This window comes from Xyrauchen texanus, chromosome 16, assembly GCF_025860055.1.
Source record: "Xyrauchen texanus isolate HMW12.3.18 chromosome 16, RBS_HiC_50CHRs, whole genome shotgun sequence".
Lineage (NCBI taxonomy): Eukaryota > Metazoa > Chordata > Actinopteri > Cypriniformes > Catostomidae > Xyrauchen > Xyrauchen texanus.
This window is the reverse complement of record NC_068291.1, coordinates 40,230,140-40,257,485: the sequence shown is the minus strand read 5'-3', so window position 1 is coordinate 40,257,485 and position 27,346 is coordinate 40,230,140. Positions and strand designations below refer to the sequence as shown.

The 27,346-nt window shown below is 36.3% G+C and overlaps 1 protein-coding gene across 1 annotated transcript in view; it reads left to right on the top strand.

Annotated features, from left to right (window-relative positions):
* Positions 1 to 27,346, top strand: part of LOC127656553 (neuronal PAS domain-containing protein 3-like) — a 375,215-nt gene that overhangs the window by 219,310 nt on the left and 128,559 nt on the right. The window contains exon 5 of the mRNA XM_052144935.1: positions 8,890 to 8,979. Coding sequence (XP_052000895.1) covers positions 8,890 to 8,979 — 90 coding nt within the window. The remainder of the gene's footprint in view (positions 1 to 8,889; positions 8,980 to 27,346) is intronic.

The following is a 27,346-nucleotide window of genomic DNA, read 5'->3' as shown; positions in this document are numbered from 1 at the left end:
TATAACTATATATTTGAATTTGCAACTTTATATTCAGATTTATAACTGAATATTCAGAATTTATACATTCAGGTTTTATAACTATATTCAAATTTACAACTTAATATTCAGATTTATAACTGAATATTCAGAATTTATACATTCAGGTTTTATAACTATATTCAAATTTACAACTTAATATTCAGATTTATATCTGAATATTCAGAATTTATAACTATACATTCAGGTTTTATAACTATATTCAAATTTACAACTTAATATTCAGATTTATATCTGAATATTCAGAATTTATAACTATATATTCAGGTTTTATAACTATATATTTGAATTTACAACTTTATATTCATATTTATAACTGAATATTCAGAATTTATACATTCAGGTTTTATAACTATATTCAAATTTACAACTTAATATTCAGATTTATATCTGAATATTCAGAATTTATAGCTATACATTCAGGTTTTATAACTATATGTTTGATTTTACAACTTTATATTCAGATTTATAACTGAATATTCAGGATTTATAACAATATACTCAGATTTAATTATATTGAGATTTATAAATATATATTCAGGATTGATAAATATATATTCAGATACCTACTGTATATATTATAGCTATATATTTCCTGTTTAACTCACCCTGAATTCTATATAATGTTCTTGTCCCTAAATATGTCTCTAGTCCCTCCTTTAATGTAAGTCTATGGGATTATTTTGCTTTTTTTATCATCCACCAGGCAGAAATAGTAAGTCTGACAATTTATAAATGTAAAAGCACACCTTTCCTCAATAAGTCACTTGATTTGAGGTGTCATGCAAGTGCATTGCACAAACAGTGGCAATTTATAACTATTTTGGCATTTATATTGTGAGCATATGAGTGGTTATTGCTTGGTTGGGCAAATGCAGAGATATGATTCTTCCAGTTTTACTTGGATCATCCTCATAATGTCTAAATTAGACATGTAACACCCCTTAAAGGGCCTAAATACATATGTGTCTCCTTTACAAAGAACAATATACTGTCCTGGAGGAAATGAAGTTCTAAGACATTGAATGAGAGCTCTCACACCTTTTTAAAATGGAGGTTTATAGTGGGTCATTTGGAGTGAAGGAGGCCAATAAATATGTCATGTTGAGTACCACCACATCCCCCTGCCTCCACCCATTTAAAGTCCCCACATGAAATGAGCAATCTAATGATGCTCTTATTTAAAAGAGGTCTTGGTGAGGGGTGTGATGAGTGATTTGAGCTTCCATGCTGGCGCCTTCAATAAAGAAATCAATATCATGCATCTATATTTGCACATTTCTACATGGCTTGTCAGCCTCAAAATTGACTTGAATGAAAATGATCTCTCACAGCTCCCAAGGCAATTTAGAAGTTCTGAAGATCTCTTTTAACACTGCTTATATGTCTTTCTCTCGCTCTTTCTGATCCTCACAAACCCATGTAGACACTTCAGGTCTTTCTTACTGTCTGTATGACACTTTTCAATATGCTCTCTCTCTCTCAAAGTCTGTTGTTATCAGACTCTATCACCCTCACCCCAATGGTAGATTGATATATTCGAGTTAAGCACTGTACTTTTGGTTTGTTTGTAATGGTAGGATAAGATCACATCAATTATGGTTTAGTCCACTGCTTTGATTTTTATATTGAATGAGCTGAAGGAATTTCTACATATTTTTTGGGATGTAATCAACACCAGATGTCTATTGACGGACCAAATGTCTGTTAGCCAAACATCAACATCTTAAAGTCTTTTTTAAACTCTCGTGATGTAATTTTGATATATACAATACATATAATATAATATAATATAATATAGCCATTAGTAATTATTGTAATTATAGTACTTCTGTTTTGTTATGTTTATGTTTTGTATCATCTGATACAGATGCTAATAGAAAACAGTCGAGCAGACTACTATTGCTTCTTAACACAAATGCAATTTCTATTTTCGGACTTCTGTTTGACACCAGACCAAAATGCATGCTCTGTCTTGTAATAAAATGTTTGTAGTTACCTAAATATTGTTTTTTTTTATTATTATAATGATTTATTTACATAACTTATGCAATAGCACACACACAAGTGTTCAGTCCAATAGCACAAATGCTTTTGCATAATGGTTCTATAAAGAAGAATTTCATATCAACACAGTATTTAGACACAATATGACCAACAATTTTGTTTACAATGTTCCGAACCATGGAATTGGAATTCTATGTAGCAAATACAGACAAGTGGAGTTATAAAAACACATTGATCTTAAAACGCCATTATCTTCATAAGTGTGCAGTAATAAACAATATTTACAAAACACTCATGCTACATCTACATTCATCTGGATACATTTGACAATGGCAAATTCCACTTTTTAAACTTAGCAAACATGTGTCTTCAGTCCAATAAATACTTATGTGTTATTAGAAGAAATGGTGATGTTTCAGTCAGTGGTAAACACTCGACTGACCCACATTTTTTGGAGCATGTTGCAATTATGTGATTTATTTGTTTTGTTTTTGTTTTTTGGGGAGGTTTGAGGGAATTTTTCTCCCCTTTTCTCCCCAATTTGAAATGCTCAATTCCCAGTGCAATCCGGGTGGTGGAGGACGAATTGAGACCATCAATTCGCGCATCTTATCACGTGGCTGGTTGAGCGCGTTACCGCAGAGACCTAGCACGTGTGGAGGCTTCACGCTATTCTCCATGGCATCAACGCACAACTCACCTATTCATCTCAATATTCAACAGAGTTCCATATCCCTTCCATGATATGCTTTCTTCCTTCATTTAGCTTTATAGACAGCTAGAGAATGAGAGAGAGAGAGAGAGAGAGAGAGAGAGAGAGAGAGAGCTGCTTGCAATGGCTTTTTCATTTTCAAAACACTCTCCATCCACACTGCTGTTTTCAAGCATTATCCAAAAGTTGCTCGTCCTCAATGAAACATATTAAAATGCTAGAATCCCCTTTCTATGCATGCGAAAAACCGCCATTGCATGTACAGACTGAAACGCAATTGGTTTTGTCACTGGAAGGCAATTCTGATTAAACTTCTTGTCGCTTTTAAAGGAATGCGTCATAAAACAATGCTATCAAAGTGAATAACGGGCACAATAACACCGCTATAATGTGTGCCGCCATCTTTATTGTTTTGAGTTGAATGGACCATATGACAACCAGATATTTCCATCTTCCCAATCCACACTACAATGCAAAGACTGTATTTTCAAATTTATCCACTCGGGAGAGTATTTTCAGTTATTGCTGACAAAAACGTTGTGTGGACGGAAGACCAAAACTTAGAGAAAAAGATGCATTTTCAATCGAAAACATATTAGTGTGTACATGGCCTCAGTTTTTTGTGGAGGGCTAGAACAATGTTGTTCTAGTGTGGATAAGAAGCAAAAAGTTGCGAAATTAATGAGTTTTCAAATGAAAACATGTTAGTGCAGACTTTGCCTTTAAACGCCATAGTTTTCAAAAGTATGTGGTAATAGAGAACATTTTCAAAACACTATTTTCGGTGGATTAAAACGTTCCTTTTCCTAACATTCTAGTGCAGATGAGATAAATGTATAGTGAAATTCATGCATTTTCAAACAAAAACATATTTGGAATGGCCTTAAAACGTCATCATTTTCAAAAGTATGCGATGATAAATAATGTTTACAAAAGACTTTTGAGAAAAACATTGTTCTAGTGTGGATAAGAGGCGAAACGAAATTCGAGCATTTTCAAACAAAAACATATTGGTGTGGACATAGCCTTAAAACGTCAGCATTTTTAAAAGCATGCGGTAATGGAGAATATATTTTCAAAGTACTTTATTTTCAGTGGAGGAAAACTTTGTTCTAGTCTGGATAAGAGACATAAACATAGCTAAATTAATGTTTTCAAACGAATACATATTGGTCTGGACATGTCCTTAAAACGTCAACGTTTTCAAAACAATCCATTTCCGTTTGAGGAAAACTTCATTCTAGAATGGATAAGAGGTGTAAATGAAGCAAAATTCATGCATTTTCAAATAAAAACATATTGGTGTGGACATGGCCTTAAAACATCATAGTTTTTTAAAGTATGCAGTAATGGAGAATATTTTCTAAATGCTCTATATTCTGTGGTGGAAAATGCCGGACTAGTGTGGATGAAAGGCGTAAATGTAACTAAATGAATGCATTTTCAAATGAACACGTATTAGTATGGATGTGTCCTACATAACAGTTTTGAAACACTACTTGTCCTACTGTTGGAGTATAAACCTCTTCTAAAGCTTTCCAATGTAATATGAAGAATTAAAACTGTTCAGTAAATGTGTTTCAGACCCTCAACCTTTTCTTTTGACTTCCTTTGGAGGGGTTCAAGCCTTAATTAGCAGAATCAGACCTTCCAAACCCTCACCCTCACCTTTTGTCTGAGCCCTCTCAATCTAGTATTTCAGGGTAGCCTGACTTCTCACTTCTGAATTCTTCAGAGATAGAGAGAGTCAACATGCCCCAGCAAACCCTGTGAGAACAGTTAATTGCAGTTGTTGTTCTTCAGAATGGAGGCCGGTGGAGTTCGGAGGCGATGGAGGGATTAGATTGGGGGGTTGCGGCATCTAAACATGTGGCATCTCCCTTATCCCCAGCTGCGTCTCTCTCTCCCTCTTCATTTTGTCTGACCTAATAGTTAATGATATGTTAATAGACAATGAGGCTGGTCTCGTCTGGCATCCGCTGTGTGTGTTAATGTGGACGTGCAGTGGCTCGGGCCGGGTGCAGGGAAATAGATTGATGTTTACCAGCTTGTATGTCCTTCAACTCACGGATATGTGTCCTTTGTTAAAGAAAATACAAGGCTACTGAGTTACAGATCATGTTTACTGGTCTAACACTGAAAGGCAGGTATGTTTTTGCTTCCGGGACAGTTAAACATAGTTGTAGTGTCTACCAGCTGTTTACAGTGCAGCATAGGTGCATCCTTTTTCTATCAAGATAATAAACCACTTCTGAATGTGCATGACGTCTTAAAAATATGTCTTAAAAAACATCATTCATCTGTAATGGATATCACGAACATGGGCTTGGGATTACTTTAGTAAACCTTTGTTAGTCAACACCATTCGCCGCTGCATCCACAGATGCAAGTTAAGACTTTACTATGCAAAGCAGAAGCCATACATCATCACTGTCCAGAAGTGCTGCCGACTTCTCTGGGCTCTGTCTCATCTTAGATGGAAAGTAGAACAGTGGAACTGTGTTTTTTGGTCCGATGAGTCCACATTTCTTATAATTTTTGAAAAACACAGCCGTTGTGTTCACGGGCCAAAGAGGAAATCCAAGCTGTTATCAGCGTCAGGTCTAAAAGCCATAGTCTATATGGGCAAGGGGTGTGTCAGTGCCCATGGCATGGGTAATTTGCACATTTGTTAGGGCACCATTATTGAAGACAGATATTTTCAAATTTTGTAGCAGCATTGTGGCAGGGCGGAGGGCGGGCTGGGTCATGATCCTACACACCCGGTCCCGTATTAGGCTAATCAAGCCTCCGAGAGGGATAAAGGTGGACTGCAGAGGATTGTGCGGGAGAGAGAGATGGTTTACGGACATGTCCATCATGTGTGTGTTTGTTTAAGTTTTATATTAAAAATATTATTTATATTAACAAGCCGGTTCTCGCCTCCTCCTTTCCATTGACTCCTTTACACTCTCTCGGAGGCATGATTAGCCTAATACGGGTCTGGGTGTGTAGGATCAGGACCCGGCCCCACCCTCCGCCCTGCCACAAGCATATACTGCCATCTAGCACCGTCTTTTCCAGCGATATCCCGGAAATTTCAGAAGAACAACTTCAAACCACATACAGGCCGAATAACAGAGAGTGTAGGGGCTAGATTGGACTGCCTGCAGTCTTGACCGTCTCCAATTGAGAATGTGTGGCGCATTATGAAGCGCACAATAAGGCAACTAAGACCCCATACAATTGTGCAGCTGAAGTCCTACATTATGGATGAATGTGGGAAAATTCCACTTTTTAAACTTAGCAAACATGTGACTTCAGTCCAATAAATACTTATGTGTTATTAGAAGAAATGGTGATGTTTCAGTCAGTGGTAAACACTCGACTGACCCACATGTTTTGGAGCATGTTGCAATTATCTGATTTTTTTGTTTTGTTTTTGTTTTTTGGGGAGGTTTGAGGGAATTTTTCTGCCATTTTCTCCCCAATTTGAAATGCTCAATTCCCAGTGCAATCCGGATGGTGGAGGACGAATTGAGACCATCAATTCGCGCATCTTATCACGTGGCTGGTTGAGCGCGTTACCGCAGAGACCTAGCACGTGTGGAGGCTTCACGCTATTCTCCATGGCATCAACGCACAACTCACCTATTCATCTCAATATTCAACAGGAGTTCCATAGAGAGAGAGAGAGAGAGAGAGAGAGAGAGAGAGAGAGAGAGAGAGAGAGCTGCTTGCAAGGCATGGCTGTTTTAAACAGATGACAAAAAAGGGCCCATCTTAATGTTACACTTTTCTCCCCCAGAAGTTTGTCTGGCTAGTGATTTATTGTGCACTTTACACAGTGGTTAGCCTGTAAACAGAGGCCGTTTATCATGGAGGGGCGGCAGGCAGAGGCACACAGTGTTCCTCAGAGACCTGCCCACAGATGCTGAGCATTTGAAGGAAGAGCAGCATGGAACAGGGAGGAGATGATTGCAGACTGGCTGGAGGTGACTGCTGCGGTCCTCTTTGTGTCTTTGGGGACGTAGGAGGCCATGTCAGTGCCTGAGGAGTCTTTCTCAGGTCATGAAACCGAGAAGAGACCCTCCATTTGGGAGAGGGATGGAGGTCTCTTGGTGGACAGATTAGATGAAGTGACAGGGATGGAAGAGATTGGAAGACCAGGATTTGTGTCCAGTAAACAACGTGATGCATTGGAGAGAATAGAATGAACATTGACTATTTATTAAAGCTGATCAGGTGCGATTACTTTAGGACTAGACAAGAAGCATGGATTCCTCTAAAATTTATAAAATAATAATATTTTAAAACCAAATTGTTTCACTGCTTTTTTTTTTTTTTCAGAAATAATAACAAAAGATTATTCTGCACTAATCATGCCAACTAATCACACCAAGTGGCATGTTTGACTTTAAGCCCCAGAAACCAATATATAAAAAGTATTTTGTGATTGAAAACATGTTCAAGTAAATGTTTTGTGAGAATTTTATTTTGAGCATAAAGTTATTGACCTATTTACAGCTCAGATAATTGGCTCAAAACCTTTTGTGGCTGCCATAAGGAAAGGTGTCAAAAAGATTTCAAATTGCATACTTTTTAGTGCCCGTGCCAGCCGAGCAACTGCCATTGAGATTAATAGTAATGCCAACAGATAGCTTTCTCCACGTATTATTGGCCTCCATGGAATCAGCCAAAAAGTATTCTGCCAAAAAAGCCTGATTCATATTGATAAAAGTCACACAACATAAGAAAGCATCTATTGTGGGTTTATTTGCATTATGCGCATGTAATTAGGAATATTGGACTACATAAAGCCACGTGGTATCAAGATCATGGCTGGAGGTGCTGATATTGTGTCTCCAACAGCCAACAATTAAGGCAGTGAAGTCACACGGGTTAATTACATATAGTCCCCCACTGCTGTAGATAATCTGTAGGGTGTGTGCACCCTGGGCAAGACACGGGTGAGTTGCAAATAGAACGACCAGGGGAAAAAACAAGGTATTGTTCTCAATGTCAGAAGTGATCTGATCACCTTTTTATGAAAATGAGGTTTACACAGGCACGGTGGAGAGCATTGCTCTCTTTCTTTCTCTCTCTCTCTCTCTCTCTCTCTCTCTCTCTCTCTCTCTCTCCTCTCTCTCACTCTCTCTCTCTCTCATTTATTTCCAAGTTTAAAGAAGCATCGGCAGCTGGCAAGAGAGCGCACGGTCTCTACCCACCGATAAAACAGTGCAACCTCGGGCTATTTACAGCATGCTGATATGCAGCTGACAACAGCACGTCCCACAGCGGCCCGCTGATGTCTAACTTCCTCCCTGAGCTCACATCTGCCGTGGCTGATGTGTTACACCAACACTACATTACACGCTAATGCTAAGACTGACCATTATGGGACAGATTTAAAATGCTAATATGTCAATATACATTCTTTAAAATGAGTACTTCACCAAAAACACCAAAAATATTCTGTCATTATTTACTCACCCTTGTGTCGTTCCAAACCCATATGTTGCTATTATGTCTGTGGAACACAAGATTAAACATTTTTAAAGAATGGTTGCACAGTTCTTTTCCATTCAATGGAAGTTCACGGTAAACCAAGGGCTGTTAACCCCGAAAAGGTCAAACTAAACAGCATACAATTAATCCATATCACTTGTGCAATATACGTCAAGATTTCTGAAGTCATACAATAGTTTTGTGTGAGGAACCGACCCAAATTTGACTGATAATTTTCCCTTCTGCTTTAGACTGCACAGCTGGTTATTATATATGTGAAAACCAATGCTATTTTGCCATCAATAGTCATGTTTCCATCCAAGTTACGAATTTAATTCATGCTCAAAATCGGAATATCATAAAATATGTTTTTGTGAGAGTCACCCATTTATTTATTCATCATATTACCTCTTTGCATGGCATTTGTGATCAGATGCTGTTAACGGATGTTGAAATTGTTGCTCTTTAATGATCTATCAAGGTTGGTCAAGGTTGTTACCACATGGGATGCACTTTTTTTTTTTTTTTGGCAATTTTGAGTTTGATGGGTCCTCTATGTGTTGTGAGGAATAAGCTACAGTATTTGTGAGTATCTCGCCTGACTTGTTTCCTCTTCTCTCTCTCTCTGTCTGTTTCCTTTACAGTCCCTGGATGGATTTGTATTTGCACTAAACAAGGAGGGGAGGTTTTTGTACATTTCAGAGACGGTGTCCATATACCTTGGGCTTTCACAGGTGAGTGCACTTGAAAATTCCTCACTCCGATCTTTTCGTCAAGCGGTGCGGAAGAGAATCTTGACAAATTAGTGTTATATAAAGTCCTGTGGGTTTGTTAGCGCCTGTTTAATTCGCGGCATTCATCAGTGCATATTTTAAGCACCAAGAGAGATATTCTCATTGGAATGCTAGCGTGTTCCCTGGCTCTTTTTGGCTTGAGTCAGGGCCTTTCAATAAACAGAATGATCGGTGAGGTCAGACAGTGAGCAAGTGACCTTCAGAACTTGCAGTCCTGTCTAGCTGAGCTACATCTTGAGAGCTAGCGGGCTTCAATCAAACCAGGTGCTGTTTCACAACAGGCAGAGTTTGTTCACTGGTGGTTAAAAAATCATCGGAATCATCTCTTGCTGTCCATCTCTAAGGAAGAGAAACTGCACAGGTGCCTTCTAGATGCTCCTTGTACCAGCTGCAGTAACTGTTTAAATCAACTTGTGTCTGTCAGTGATTGGAAATATTATGGGGTTAATAGGTTCGGAATGACATGCTTCCGACTATTTAAAAAATAAAGTAAGATGCAGCATGTGTACTGTACAGAGTGTGCACATTTTTGTATGCAATTATACCTATATAACTTGTTATCTTTGCCTTAGTGTGCAATATGCATCCATTCTGTATCCTAAAATTAATTCAACTTGACCTCCCATTTCCATTGTGATGAACAAAATGGAAGCACCAACATTTTTCATAACCTCTTCTTTGACTTATTATTTGATTGGACTAAAAAAACAGCATTCTATTGTTTAATTTTTTATTTTTATTTTTTGCATTCTGCATCCTGTTTTACAATTTAAAAATGGTATCAGTAAACAGTATATACTGTTATTCTTCCTACTGCTAAAAAAAACATTTGATGTGTCTGACTGACAAAATAACAGTATATTTAAGGTCATGTGACAACAATATAGCATTGTATAATTTCAAATGTCCATCATTGTATACTGTATACTGTTTCACAGGTTGTTGTTTTTTATTTTGTAAGGTAGTCAGTAGACAGTATACACTGTGCAGCCTGCAGTATGCAGTACGGTACTGTTTCACATACTATTTAAAAAAATATTAGGCAGTAGATAGTATACACTGCAAAGCATGCATTAAGCAGTATGCTACTGATTCACATACTATTTAAAAAAAATGTTGGCAGTAGAGAGTGTACATGTGCAGCGTAGAGTAAGCAGTATGCTTCTGTTTCACATACTATTTAGAAAAACATTTTGGCAGTAGAGATTATACACTGTGCAGTGTGCAGTAAGCAGTATGGTACTGTTTATATACTAGTTTTAAAAAATAGTTAGCAATAGACAGTATACAGTATACACTGATCAGCGTGAAGCAGAATGTTTCACATTCTATTTAAAGAAAATAGTGAGTAGTAGACATTATACACTGTGCAGCATGCATTAAGCAGTAAGACATTGTTTCACATACTAGTTTTATAAAATAATAGGCAGTAAAACGTATACACTGCACAGCATGCAGTAAGCAGTATGCTACTGTTAAACATACTATATTAAAGATAATAGGCAGGAGAAAGTACACACCCCACAGCATGCAGTAAGCAGTGCGCATCTGTATTACATACTAGTTTTATAAAATAATAGGCAGTAGAAAGCATACACTGCACAGCATGCAGTAAGCAGTATTCGTCTGTTTCACATACTAGTTTTATAAAATAATAGGCTGTAGAAAGTATACACTGCACAGCATGCAGTAAGAAGTGTACGGTACTGTTTCACATACTAAAACTAGGCAGTAAAAAGTATACACTGCTCAGCGGGCAGTAAGCAGTATGCTACTGTTTCACATACTAGTTTAAAAAAATTGTAGGCAGTTGACAGTATACACTTTGCAGCGTACAGTAAGCAGTACACTACTGTTTCACATTCTACTTCAAAAAATAATAGGCAGGAGAAAGTATACACTGCAGAGAATGCAGTAAGGAGTGTATGGTACTGTTTCACATATTAAAATTAGACAGTAAAATGTATACACTGCTCAGCAGGCAGTAAGCAGTACGCTACTGTTTCACATACTATTTTTATTAAATAGTATGCAGTAGAATGTATACACTGCGGAGCATGCATTAAGCAGTACACTACTGTTTCACATACTATTTAAAAAAATAGTAGGCAGTAGACAGCATATGCCATGCAGTGTGAAGTAAGCAGTGTGCTAGGATTCCTTTTCGAACGTATGCTTTCAAGTGCAACAATGACCGTCAGACTTCAACATACCATTTTCCCCAAGATGTAAATATCTTGCAGCTTCTAAATATAAAAAGGAACACTGGCTGTAAAAGACCATTTAAGCGTTTAAGCTAAATGTTCTGCTAGATAGAATGATTCAGATATGACTTAAGAAGTGAAGACTAAAGCAAGCTCTAAATTAATTCGGCATTAATTGATTGATGATTTTTATCAAATAATTGATTAATTCTCAAAATCCTGGCTTTTGGAATTTGGCCTGCTTTTCTCGTGGTATTATCTTTAGGTTGGCCCGTTGATAAAGTGCTTGTAAAATCTTTAGTTTAAGTAGGTTTTATTATCTTACATGGTTAAGCTTATCCCATAACTCTCGTAATCTTAATTGCCAAACCCTTTTCTTCGTTAATCTGTCCTATAGGCCAAAAAAGTATAAGGTGTAGTTTGTTATTTTCATTGTTTAATTGGAAGAGCAATTTGCAATTTTTTGTATATTGACAGTGCTATGCTAATGTACCTCTCCACCCATGCATGAAATCACCAGACTTATCTTTTTTTATTTTTTTTTTTATGTTTGATAACTAAACTCTCTATAAAACTGTCATTTTTTAATGAACTATTCCTTTATTGTCCTTTAGGCTATTGTTTTACAAGGTTTTTTTCCTGCTAATAAATTAAGAGTAAACCTTTTCGTCTTAGATATAATAATATCCTAACAGAAATAACCATTACAATAACATAAATTTAATGGGATCAGATTAGCTTTAATGTATTGAGTCATTCTAACTGTCAGATGTGCCACGTCATCTTTCATCTGCTTTTTGTCCAGCATAACGGTGAAGAATAGGTGTTTAACCCTCATGTTATAACCTTGAAAGTTACAACCCTTCATCACACTGGTGACAGCCAATAGATCTCTTCAGATCGCCAAGCATGAGCTGTGATTTCCAAAGAGCTAATGATGTCGGTTATTAAAGATTCGGGGCTTGAACCGTACTGCGGCCATTATGCTGGGCACAGTCGATAGCGTGACCTTTAAGCACCGCGACTCAATCATATGACCCTTCAGCTGCTCAAATCCAAGCTTTGCTCTCAGATATACGTAGTGTCCTCGCAGAGCACTAGAGGAGTGCTAATCTCTAAATCGAGCTCTTCCTCAATCCTTTTGAAAGTAGATATGATGCATTTTCTAATCTCAACTGTGATTTACATCAGATGGGATTCACTGCGTCACAATATGATTTAAAATACACTGTACAATGATAATAAACAGGGTGATAATATACAAGACTCTGGACTGGGTCATGGGTTTGTGCTTACGTAGGTAGGATGACATATGATTTGGGAGGTCTAGGGTTTTATGACAGAGTAGTAGGTTATATGCCAGCAAGGGGAACCAGTTACCTTGACATTTCCTGCCTGAACACCATTTTCACTGTGCTCTTAAAAGAGTGAGAAAAGTGTAATTTATTGTACCTTTGCATATACTACGGATGTTAACAGAATATTCCGGTTTCAATGCAAGTTAAGCTCAATTGACCGCATTTATGGCATTGATGGTTAACACAGAAAATAATTTAGTCTCGTCCTAAGCTAAAATCGAGGTTGCAGTGAGGCACTTACAATGGAGGTGAGTAAGGCCAATAGCTGGAGGCTTTAAATGAAATGTGAAGCTTATAATTTTATAAAGCACTCACATTAATTCCTCTGTTAAAACTCATGTATTATTTGAGCTGTAAATTTGTTTAAATCATAATTTTTACGGTCGTTTTAGGGTTTAAGGGTTTGTTGACATGACATCGTCATGGCAACAAAGTAGTATAATTGGCTACAATTTTAAACAGTACAAGTATGCGATTTTATCACACTGAAAATCATGTTAATATGCGTATTGTGGCTATACTTTTGAAATAATGAGTATTTTAAGGTATATAGTTTGGCCCCATTGACTTCCATTGTAAGTGCCACACTGTAACCCAGAGGAGGGAATAAATGTAAAAATAAATGTATGTAGTATTCAATATTATGCCACAAATGCTGTCGATTGAGTTTAACTTGTATTGAACCCCCAAAAAAATCCCTTTAAATGTGTGGTGAATGCTGTTTCATGTTGTGTTAACGTTATATCCAGTAACAGATCAGCAAGGCTTCTTACCCTGTTAAAAAATTATGCTGTAACCACCCCAAGATGCCAGCTAAAAAGTCCCCAAAACTCTTCTAAAACTAGCAAAATAGACCAGCCTAAGACTAGCAGACCATCTTTTAGGCTGGCTTAAGCAGGGTATTTATTAGCTTCTGCATTGGCGTACTGTAATTCAGATTTGACATGTATTTCAGATGTCCACTCTTTTCAGTTCAGTCTGAGAGTGTGTACACATTCTCTCCTCAAGTCAACGAAAGGAAGAACATGAAATTGCTTTTCCATCCACGGCCATTGACAACTTTGTATTAGATTAATGTGTGCGGAACGGAGAAGCCGGCAGACTTCTACAGCAAGAGCAAGCTTCTGCTGTTGTATGGCAGAAATGACCGTATTCCGAACAACAGCAGCGACTGCCCTCGGCTCTGATAACACAGTCAATGTTTTCGCTCCCTTATCTTGTCTTTGACTCGGCACTCAGATTCGTCTGATAACGAGGTTTGCGTCTGACAGTAAATGAAGTAACACCCCTTTTCATCCGGTTCGTATTATTCAGTTCAACAGATGGTCATTAAACCGTTTTCGTGGTGCTAATAACTGTTATCATCTAGCTTCTGTATGTAAATAGGCATATGGTGCCAATTTTTTCACCTGTCTGAGTTTTTCATCCCTCTCTGCTTGGCATCTGTGCTGGGTGATTAGTTCATCTCCCATTTTAATACGTGATGAATGCACAGACATCTTTGCCAGATTAATTGCCAGATATCCCAGTATGTTGTTGAGCTTTTAAAGGATAGTTCACAAAAAAAGATACATTCTTTCACCCTAATGTTTTTTCCAGATGCGTATGATTTCTTCCATGACCATCAATGTATGGAAAGATGCAATGAAAGTGAATGGTGACTGAGGCTGTCATTCTGTCTAACATCTCCTATTGTGTTCCACAGAAGAGAGTAAGTCATATGCATTTGGAACAAGATGGGAATGAGTAAATGATGACAGAATTTCCATTTTAAGGTGAACCATCCCTTTAAAGTCTGTTTATTCAAAGACCTTGTCACCGGGTCAGCGCACTCCCTGATGTTTGCGTACACAGGCAGCTGTCTGTTTTGTAATTGAGATGTGTATGTTCGCTTTTGTGTAACAGATGGCATTGTGTGCTTAGGCTGATGGCTAGGAAAATAATAATTGCGTTATTTCGGCCAAAAGAATATTAGCTTCTGGATTATGGCCATTTTCAGCCGGCACCCCTACGACTACAGCATATGCACTTCTATGAACTAGATATCCAAGGAAATTGATACATCTGGAATAAAGCTTAACCCTTATTCTGAGCTCTCATCTGCCTCGTAGGAATTCGATTCAACCAGTTTCCATGTACCCGGCAGTGTGCCTTTGCAGCCATCTTAGCTGTTGGACTGTACGCACGGCGACATCTGAATGCAACATATAATCTTCCATATGGCGGAGGAATTTTGCTGCTCAATGTTTGGCAATAGTGATTGCTCTGGGACGCCTTTAGGCAGCCCCTCCTGTCGGAATCTCAACTTCCCTTTCCTGCTGTAGGAAGATGTTTAGATGGGGCTTCTCTTTTATTAAAGGGCTGGTTAGTTATATAAAAAAGAAATATTAAAAGCATATTTGAACCAGTTGCATTCTATTAATGAGAAAGGAATACAAAATAATATTTTGCTTAAAGAAAATTAAACTTATCTTTAGGATAATTGTCATAATTTACCCTCATGTCGTTCCAAACCTGAATGACTTTCATTATTCCATGAAACATAAAATGAGATGTTTGGCAGAATGTTAGGGACTGATGGCCTCACTTTCATTGTATGGTAAAGAGATGCAAAGTCGGTTCTGAAATAATAGGTGGCTTTTTTAGAGGAGTGCACTGTCCCTTTAAGGCTTTGTTAGAAATAATTAGTGTAGTTACTGACTTACTGTTCATATGAAAATATGTAGTTAAAGATACTTATTGAACAGATTTTTATCTAAATAAAATGTATTTTTATGATATTAAAATAAAAAAAATCATTGAAATGTTACCAATACGTAGGATTGTTTTTGTTTAACATACAATAATTACACATTTATTGTATGTTAAAAAGAAGGGTTTGTAACAATATGAGGCTTTTTTGGGTAAACTATTCCTTTATCCTGTAAATACATGATAATTTCACCAAAAACATTTACCGTATATACAGTATTTGGATCTTTAGAGACCTGGCATGTATATCTGTCAAAAATGGATCTACAAAATGCCCAGATAGTGTACAATTTTCCAAATATTTTCAAGACAACTAGAAAATAATTAAATATATTTTGATGTTTTATTTTTCATAAATCAAAGAGATAATGCAACAATTCAGGATTAATCTAGAACATGATTCATTACTTTCACACTGACATTTCATGAGACGCTACAGGCTGTTAAAAGCATATTGAGCTAACATAACACATAATCTACACATAAGCTACAAAGTCACACATTAGTATTTTCTCAGGCACTTATTGTGTCTAACTAGATGCACAACTAAATCATTTCAATTGTAAAATAGTCATATCATACGGTTCATGTGTTAAACTTGCTATAGTTTACTTCCATGTTGTTTCTTTATCAAATAACAATGTCAAATGTAAATCAAGTCAATCAATGGAACAACAGCGCCACCTTGAGTAAGAAATAGCATGGATATTATGTTTGTGGGATACAGATAATTCACCATTGTTGCACAGAAAATCAATGTGATATAGTATTTATTTGTATGAATATAGTACTGATTTCTATTGTAATAAAGAAAGAAATATATAGCATGTGATAGTTAACTTATAGAGATATGAAATAATCAAAAAATATATAATTTACGGAAGTGTAAAGAACACACACTATTACATACCTAAGGCCTCTAATGACCTTATACACTTTTGGTGCTTAAACCATTATATTTATTTATATGTGTGTGTTACATTATTTATAAGAGATACTGTAGATTGAGAAATACAATAACTCCAAAAAATGGATGATGCACAGGCTGTGAAATAAGGTCCCGTGTAACTTAAGACCAGAGGTATGCGTTAAAGGGTTAAAGATTGTTTGACTTAAATCAGTGTAGTTACTGACTAGTTAAGTTTAATTATATTCAGTAGTTAGTAGCAATGATTCTTCCACCCCTCTGTTCCTATTCCTGTCAGCTATAGCTGCAGCCAAGCCTCCATTCAGGTTACAGAGTGACCGGTGTGCTGAAATTGAATGTAGACATCTGCTGTGCTGTAGGTGGCAGGGTAGTGTGTTTGTCCACCAGAGGCATGTCCACCTCTTTCCCATACTTTCACCTCCTCCCCTTCAATCAGCTGCTCTGGCCAGAGAGACTGGAGGACTATTGAATCTATTAGCATAACCTTCTGGCCCACTGTCTGATCACATCTTTGTGAGTCGATCGCCCTCACACCAGCCTTCATCTCAATCTTTAGTCTCTTACGTGTTCACCCCCATCTGCATCTATAAAGTTTATCCTCTTTCAGTCCAGACTGATGCGTTTGAGTGTCTTTTGCTCAGGGAAGCTCACGAAACCTTTCATGAATATGTCCAGGTCATATTTCACTTTCATATATCAAGAAAGAAATGAAGCCTATTTTAAAAGCCATTCATATTTTTGTATTGTAACATTATTTTCATGACAATTAAGCTTATACATTTTTTAAATGGTAAAGAATTTATACACCATTGTAGTATTGTAGTATTTGTTGTACTGCTTTGAATATGTGATGATTTAAAAAAAAATTGTATAACAGTATTTTTTTACTAAAAGAGCAAAAAATTATATGTTGCAGCAATAACAATATAACATGAATTTTCATAAAATAAGAGAATAACAAAAATACTCAAAATTAAAACATGCAGACACATTACAGTATTCAAATTCTTATTGGGTCCCAAAAACCTTTTGATAATGAGTGTATATATTTATTTATACTTTTGGATACATTTGGGAATTGAAATGTGACCCGGTCATGTTTTCGACTTCTTCTTTTTTTTCTTTGTTTTTTTTTTTTTTTCATTTATTTATTTTTCACTTGTTTGTTTTGGTACTTGTCTTGTCTTTTTTGTTTTTAATTTTTTTAGTTTTTTGTCTCGTTTGTACCGCTTACATATTAAAAATTGTGGAGGGGCAGTATATCATGATAATATTTACATATTTCTATTGTCCATTAAAATATGATACCGTAATACCGTAATAGCACAATTTTACTTAATATTTTTTTTCCTCCCGATAATGACCCTTAATTGAAATTATCCATAATTAAATGGTCTGCACAGTAAAATTTATTTTAAAGTTTAAAATAATAATAATACTTATATAAATATTTATATAATTTAAATAATCATTTAATATAATAAAATTTATTTAAATTATTTTTAATAAATTTAATTAAAATTATAACATTTTAAATACTTATATTTAAATTTTATTGCAATTTATAATTATAAAAAATACATTTAATTACTTTAAAATAATAATTTGAATTAATTTCAAGATATTGTTTTCATGCCCTGCGATGGACTATCCAGGGTGTCCCCCGCCTTTCGCCCAATGTTAGCTGGGATAGGCTCCAGCCCCCCGCGACCCTGTACACAGGATAAGCGGTTGACGATGGATGGATGGATGGATATTGTTTTCATTACACTTATTTTTTTTAATATATCTAATTTTAAGTAGCCGATAACCTGCTTAATTTTTTGAGAAAAAAACCAAAACAAAACAAACAAAACTGTATTATCACCAGCAAATGTCAGAATAACCAGCCAAAACCGACACAATTAAACAATAGAGTTGAATTCCACTAGCTGTTCTAACAGCCTATCAAGGTAGTCTTGGAAATACTGCTAAATGGATAATAATAAGTATTATTTTATTTATGATGCTATGGCAGCCGAGGGTCAGCATTTGCATGTGAGCCTGTAGCAGTGTGGAGAGAGACAGTGGCAGAGGAAGGTCATGTTTAATTGAGCAACCTGCGATCCGCAGCGGTCCCAGAACTGCCCCTTCTGTTCCCGCCCTCATCTTGAGCTCACACACACCATCATAGAGGAGCTGTCATATCATCCCCCTCTGGAACAATTAAGTTTTGTGTGCTTGCTGTGGTACACTGCTCTGAAACCACTTCTGTTGTTTCTATTTTAATGATACAGATTGAGATTTGAAAAGGAGAAGATGATCTTTATTTACAAGAATTCCTGAATGAACTAGTATACATCCACTAATGTACCACTATGCCATTTTGCCATATCATCACTCAAAAATGTTAATTTAAGTTTTCAGATGACACTTTACATACCAATTGTGAAAGTATGCATTACATGTTGGTAAATATTGCAATCTATTCTCTTGTTTGTCATTATTGGTGCATGTAAATGCTTTTAATATTTTGAATCTGCTTGGCAACTATGATTATGAAAAAAATCACCATTTTAATCCATTTTAGAACAAGTACATATCAGGATATATATCAAATATTGACTGAAAAATATCGAGCTGTATCGTCCCGCCCTAATCTAAAGTAATTTTTTGGTAGAACAGCTTGTAAATTCATTTTTAAACACATTATTACTATTGTATTGAATCAATTCACATCTTAACTGTGTAACATGGACACTGTAAGGTTAAGTATTACCGAAATATCTATCAACACTGCTTTTCAAACATTGAACTGCATCAAAATGAACAGTATAACGGTACAGAAGTGTATCAATAAAGAGGAGAATTTAAAAAGTGTTTCTTTTTAGAATCTGGTTATGAGTTTTCCATCATTATTATTAGTGCAGTCACATATTTAGATGGTTTGTTATTTATTTTTTTATTGAATAGTTTATTTAAAGTTTTATTGAATATAGACACACACGTGCTCCCCACATGGGAATAACAAACCAGTGACCGGTGGAAATGTTCCCCCGCTTCTTACATGGCTTAAAAGCGTTATTAATTCACAGCATTTAAATTGATAAGTACGACGAGCCAAATACTACAAGGGCACTCTGAAAAGCAAATAGCGACCTAGTGAAGAAATTGATTTTTCCGGCTGAAAATGACTGCATGATAAATGATTTGACTGCACTGCATCCAAGTGCTTGACAGAGATAATCTCGGCAGTCCCACCGGTGACCTTATCGTTCTCGGCAGGGCAGACGCGTCCGCACGCCTGTCTTTGTGCACGTCAAGGTTTCCTGGGGTGGCGTCCTTTAGGGAACCAAAGTTTCAGCCTTCTCCATCTTGATGTCACGCTGGAAACATTATGAGGAAAGAAAGTATCAGCGGTAATCTCAAAGTCAACAAAGGCTGTTAATAATTGGATGACTGAAAAATTGGAGGTGCGGGAGACTGCAACAGCAATTCCTGAACAATAGACAGTGTTTTGCAGTTAAGTGTCTTGATTGCAAGCAAAGTGTATATAGAGAGAGAGAGAGAGAGAGAGAGAGAGAGAGAGTTTATGAAAGCAGACACAGAGTTTGTAGGAGAGGAAGTGTTTTAAACTGAAGAACAGATGGTTTGGCGGCAAATTGTCAAGGTCACGGTACTTTAGAAGAATTTTTTTTTCTCACCGTTTGTTTAGATCCTTTTGTCTTTGTAGATGTTAGCACCTTAGATATGAATAGCATTTATCTATTTAACAGAACCTATGCACGTTGCCTAGACATTTATTTATACCTTTTAAGAGTTGTATTCTAATCTAATATTCTAATACAATCTTATAGTTGAGACCCCAAGTAGAAAATAGCATTTATTTTATTTCATTTTTTGGGAAGTATTGCTTTATTGCTCATACAAGGGCAAGTATGTAGAATACTAAATTACATTACATATAGGGTCGACATTAAACGTTCATGAAGCAAAGTAACTTTTCTGATATTGGCATTGTTTTAGAGGCAAAACAAGTTATTACATTTTGATTAAAGATTACAAAAGACCAACTTTTTTATCCCCCCTTCGCAGTAGGGTTGGGTATTGACACATATTCCCGACTCAACTCAATTCGATTCCAATTCAAAATTGCTTATGTTACATACTGTGTACATTTTTGTTACATTTTTATTGTTTGCTTGCATAATTTGTACCATTTAAAAGTATTTAAACTAGCTCCTTTCACACAAATGTAAATGACAGGAAATCGTTGGGTTGCCTTTACTTGTAACTGTACCAAATGTGCTGTTCACACATACAATCAATAAGGAAATGTATGGGTAATGATTCAACTTCGCATTAAGGAAAATTGCCAGATCAAAATTTACCAGCATTTTCAAAAGGGTTCATGACCTCTAAACTGGAAATTGTAGGTAATTTTCTGGAATAGGCTGTATGTGTGAACGCAACTATTGACATGTAGAACACGTGTTTTATCGGTACTGTCTCTTTAAGACTACCAGCATCAGCCAGTAAGTGCATATAAAAAGAAGATGTGCATAATCGTTTAGCACATCCATGTGTGATTAGAATTAAATGTTTCTTTTTTTTATGTTTTATATACTAAACAACTGACTGTAAAAACACAGAAAGTGTATTAAAAGATACATTATTCGATGACATATGGATCCGTGGATCTCATCTTTGGACACATAAAATGATTTAAACCAAACTTTCACTCTCAACACGCAGTGAAAGGACCTCTGTGCTAATCATTTATTTTGCACAGTAAGATCAGGTATTGTGCAGAAATTAAATGTTTAATTAAAAAGCATTTTTTTTGAAAATGGCTCATTTAAAAATGTCATTTAATATATGCTAAATAATATATTATTTGGGTTTTTAAATAAACAATTGCAGCTTATTAACTACTATTGTATTCACTATTAATGTACTATTACCTTCTACCTTTTGTTACCTATTTTGCATCTGAATAGAATATAACAAACAAAATTTGAATAAATATGAATATAAAACAATACAGTATATCTGCATTTATACATGACCATATGAAAGGAATTTGATTAAATATTCACTTTAAACAATGTTCGGTTAATGAACACGGTAACCAACCAGGCTAATATCTAATGCCACAGTAGTCATGCCTATGATCCATTGTCTGCCACTTCTTTACCTCTACATACCAGCACGACAGTAAATTAATAGTCCTTCTAAGTAAAGAGCATTCTGGGGTTGCACACAGAAACTTATCTACACGTAAATCTACACGTAGTGTTTTATTATCCTAATATACAGACTATGTACAGTTAATTTAAAGGGATAGTTCAACCCAAATGGAAAATCACTTTCTGTCGTTCCACACCTGTATGACTTTTTTACAATGCAAATATTGGAAACAAGCAGCCTGGACGTTCTTCTAAACTTCCCCTTTTGTGTAGAAAGAAAGTGATATGGGTTTGGAATGACATGAGGGTGAGTAAATGATGAAGTCATTTTCATTTTTGGGTTAAGTATCACATTAACTAGGTGTCATTTAAATATGAAGATTGTAATTTCTTTACCACAAAACTACAAAAATAATGACTGTTTTCAAACTGGTTTCCCGAACACTAAACAGATAGGGCCGCCCCAAACTCAGACATTGGTTTAGCTAGGGGTGGGCGATTTGACCAAAATCTTATAGTCACGATGTGAATAAATTTATATCATGATAACAATATATATCTCGATATAGTAAACGTTTTCTGGAAAATCAATAAAAATTGGTTTATATATTAAATAACCATATTGCCTATTTTTGGATCTCCAGTCAGTGAATTACATACTTTATAAATTAAAACTACTTCCTCTTTATTTGGAACATAAAATGTACTTACTTACTTACTCAAAGTAAGTAAATAAATAAATACAAATCAACCTTACCAAAATGATTAATATAACAGTATGCCACAATTCTTTTTATTTATTATTATTATTATTATTATTATTATTATTATTATTGTAAACTTTTCCCAAGAAACTTGAGATCTTCTCAAAGCAATGTGACAAAGAAAAGAAAATATAAGTAAAAAAATGTTTTATATCCAATGAAAATAGACACTTCTTGAAGAAATATATGAAATAAATATCACTTCTTGTTAAATAAATACTGTAAATGACTACTTAATGCGGAGTTCATTTTTCGGCTTTCAGAATATTATTTTGCATGCTCATTTTGAGGTGGTGAAAGAGATTGGATGTTTTAAGAGTGATTATCGTTGAGTGAACTACAGATGTCGCACCTGTTTTAATAACAAGTTTTTCGAGTGTTCCTGTTCTGTGGAGATTTCTTCTCCATTTGGGGATTTCCTGGTTCAAAAGTGACTGAGTAGCACGAGTGATCCCGTTCTGAGCTCTCCTGTCTCTACTGCACAAATATCAGAAAGCCTGCTGGACTTGCGCGCACCACAGAGCTCCAGAGACATCCTGCGCCATAGTCACGTGAAACGTTTGCGTGTCAGATGAAAAGAATATTTTAAAAGCGCCAAACGTGCAATGAAGGTCATTAAATTTGCTTGGGCTGCCGTGGAAAAACATTCAATGCTGGAAAAACCCTGTCCATTTTTCTTAAATTCTCTCAGTCTCATGTAAAGCCCTGCCCACCGATAGATAAGCCCACGCTGTGCTCATGAATATTTACATATCGTGATATTCACAATATAGTAAAATCTCTATCGGTTGACCCTTTATATCGTCGACACGATATATATCGTCATATCGCTCAGCCCTAGGTCAAGCCAGTGTTGCTGTGTCGGACCAGTGATTTGCTCAAACAAAGAGAGCAATGTTTTGCTTACTTATAGCTGTCTCTGCAGATTAAAATGGGATTGGTGAAAGTATTTTTAACATAGAAACACTTTAGGTCATTTTAGCCACATATAGGCCATGGCCAATCTCATATATGTTATATTAGATGTGTTAGCATACACCTGTCCGGAGCATGGCTGTGGGTTTGTGTGGCCACTATCACTGATCTTTAATAGATTCTTTGATAAGCACCATACTCCGAATTCTCCTCATCTGTGAACTGATACAGCCCCTCTCATTTCAGACGTCTGTCTGTCGATTATTAATGTCAGGTGGAGGATCTTGGCGATACTATCTCCAAAGTGCTGACACCAGGCTTTCCTAGCATGTCTTTGATCTGAACGGAGATCAGGAAGGGGAATATCGGATTGGAAATACGCCGGTTTGTGTGGATAGCTCACTCAAAAGGAGCCAGGATTGTGCTGATCATTTCTGTTTCATGTAGCAGAACTTTGTCATTAATTGTGTGCTGTTTTATCAAATCGAGAAAACAAGATTTATTTGTTTAAATGAAATCTAGGGTTTGTAGAAGACACATGGTATTAACAGTAATGTTTGAAGACTATGTTTGTAGGTTGTTGGAAGTCCAGAATGGCTTGTGTTTCTTTTTTAAACTACTATATTTCTAATGTGATAAATCTCACATTTTACCCCAAAATCAAGAAGAAAATAAAGGAATTATATTATATTATATTGAGGAAGGTAATTGAGGTTATTTTTAGCACCAATAAGATTCTTAGCATTGTGACATAATAGTGACAAAAGCACTTTTAACTCCAAAAGTCTCATTACCAAAATGCAACTGCAGTTTTGTTTTGTTTTGTTGTAATTCTAATCAAAGTCCTTCTAGCAAGTCAGTCCACTGTCTGCCATCTTTCGAATGCTCTCTAGAGAATATTTCCAATTATGCCACTGCAGCTCCTACCTACTTTAATGGTGGAACACCGAAATCTCGAAAACGGTTGGTAAAGTTTTCGATCAAAGAACATATTTCAAATCAGCAATAAAATTAGTCATTACTGGAACTCTAAATTGTGATTCTTTACCTCATATTACGCAAAAAAATACAAAATTTCCAGCTTGAATTGCTAATGCAGTGGCAGTAGTGGCTCAGTGGTTGAGGCTCAGGGTTACTGACCAGAAGGTCGGGGATTCAAGCCCCAGCACCACCAAGATGCCACTGTTGTGTCCTTGAGCAAGGCACTTAACTCCAGGTTGCTCCGGGGGGATTGTCCCTGTAATAAGTGCACTGTTAGTCACTTTGGATAAAAGCGTCTGCCAAATGCATAAATGTAAATGTAATGCTCATTCTAGAGTTGTTTGACAGCTGATTTCGGTTTCTAAAAGTGGACTGGCTCTTTTAGCTGTAAGGCGGGACTTCCTTTCTACATCCGTTGACTGTTGGGCACTAGAGCTCCTTGGTTGAGCATTCCAATTTCCACCATTCATTTTAATAGAAGTGGCCCATCTCGGCTAAATAATCTCAGTTCTAATTATTCTGAATGTGTTAGATTAGATAACATTCCAAAAAAAATTTTTACAGCAATTAATACAATTATGTATTTAAATCAGGGTAAAGTAGGCAGTTCAACAAATAATACCATGAAGTATAAATACTTTACAATTAAAATGTTGCTTCAAATTCAGAGGTCCATGTTGGTGGACTCTCCTCTTCAGTTCACCACACAGATCTTCTATGGGGTGCAGGTCAGGGGACTGGGATGGCAGAACCTTGATTTCGCGGTCAGTGAACCATTTTTGTGTTGATTTTTATGTTTGTTTTGAATCATTGTCCTGATGGAAGATCCAACCAGGACCCATTGTAAGCTTTCTGGTAGAGGCAGCCAGGATTTGATGTTTTATCTATTGGTATTTGATAGAGTCTGTGATGTATCATGTATAACAACAAGATGTCCAGGACCTCTGGCAGAAAAACAGCCCCATAACATTAAAGATCCAGCATCACATTTAACCGTGGGCATTGGGTACTACTTCATCTCTGTGTGTGCCAAACCCATCTCTGGTGTTTGCTGCCAAAAAGCAGTTTTTTTGTTTCATCTGACCACAGAACCTGGTCGCATTTGAAGTTCCAGTTGTGTCTGGCAAACTGAAGATGCTTGAGTTTGTTGTTGGTTAAGAGCAGAGGCTTTTTTCTTCTTCTTGAAACACTCCCAAACAACTTGTGGTGATGTTGGTGATGTTGGATATTTTTAGGCTTTCAGACCCCAAGACCCAACTAATTCTCCAGCTGTGATCCTTGGAGATTCTTTGGCCACTTGAACCATCCTCCTCACTGTGTCATTTTCCAGGCCGATTCTTAAGATCTCCAGTTGATTGGAATTTGTTAATTATTGCCCTGATGGTGGAAATGGGCATTTTCAATGCTTTGGCTATTTTCTTATAACCACTTCCCATTTTGTGAAGCTCAACAACATTTTGCCGCACATCAGATTCTTTAGTCTAACCCACTGTGATTGATGATTAAGGGAATTTGGCCTGTTTGTTACCTCATTTTTATACCCCTGTGAAACAGGAAGTCATGGCTGAACAATTTCATGTGCCTAGTCACACAGGTGTGAATGAAAGATTAAATGGATAAACAATGCAGATTTTTTTTTCACAGACTTCTTTGCTCATATTTACCAAGGGTGCAAATATTTTTGGCCACAACTGTACATATATACTTTATATGTATATTCTGTATATCTATCTATCTATCTATCTATCTATCTATCTATCTATCTATCTATCTATATATATATGTTTAATGTGTGTGTGTGTGTGTGTGTGTGTGTGTGTGTGTGTGTGTGTGTGTGTGTATATATATGTATATATGTATATATGCTTTACAGAATTAAGTTTTTGCATTATGGTAATGATCCTAAAAATTAGATTCTATTTTCTTTATGCAAATACTTTTTTCTTATGTCTCTCTTTTGATTTTAAGGTGATATTTTACCTGAAAATGTTCTTGACAGTTTATAGTCTTTCCCAACTGTGTTGAAGTTTCATAAAAGCCAGTTGAGCTACTGTATCTGACAAAAATCGAAATGATTTGAAAGTATTTGCCAGATTTGTAAGCTCGCAGAATTCCAACACTTTGTTCTCATTATGATTAGTCACACCACTGATTCTCAGTACCATCTAGAGCCACTCACACAAGTTTTATTGAGATTTGATATCATCTACCAAACAGGGTTGAAGAAAACTCTCTGCCGAGATTTTCAGCATCTGATATACTGCTGTTTTAATTAATGCTTGAATCTTCAACGTTATAAAGAGATCAGAGCTATACTGGTGCTGAAAATGAATGCGTTTTTTTTTTCTTTCTTTTTTACTGGAGGCTCAGAGCGAGCACAAGAGAAAGAAAGAGACAAGGGAGTGTGGCGAACAGATGTACGGAAAACTCTCATATTTCACTGGCTCGCTTGTGCCTCTAGCGCAGCGCGCAGTGGTTAAGAGGTGAAGCGCGTTAATGCCAGCGTGCCAGAGCATTCGCCACTGACCGCTGGAACGTAATACAACATCTGCTACTGTAATGGAACACAGCGGCGCACGCTGAACACATTGGCCACATACACATTCACATACAAATATACATACTTTCCTATTATATAGTATGCCAAAAGCAGTATGTCAATGGAGTAGTATGTCCGAATCCACAGAATTTATAAAACGGTTGGCGAGAAAAACCTAGATGACCTACTACATCTGGCAAGATTCTGAAAAATACATCAATAGTGTCCTTACAAAAAAACATCAGAGAATCATTAGTGAGTGGTGGTGGCGTAATCCACTTGAGCAAGGCACTTAACTCCAGGTTGCTCCGGGGGGATTGTCCCTGTAATAAGTGCACTGTATGTCACTTTGGATAAAATCGTCTGCCAAATGCATAAATGTAAATGTAAATAAATGAATCACAAGTGAGGCAGCTCTTTTCAACTGTAAGTGCAATGTAAGCCATGAAAGTTGTTCCTTGTGGTAACTTGTACTTGTTTAACAAAACTAAAGTAGTTTTCATTTCCACGATTGTTGTTCTTGTGTCATGGGACAATGCTCACATCCCCTGATGAAGTATGACTGGAATATATTCATATTACTCACCCACATACTTAAAAAACGTACTTTATTAATGGCGAGAAGTACGTTCTTTATAAAATGCAGTACATACTCTGACAGTATGCAAATTCGGACGCAGCTTCCATAAAGTTTTGGGG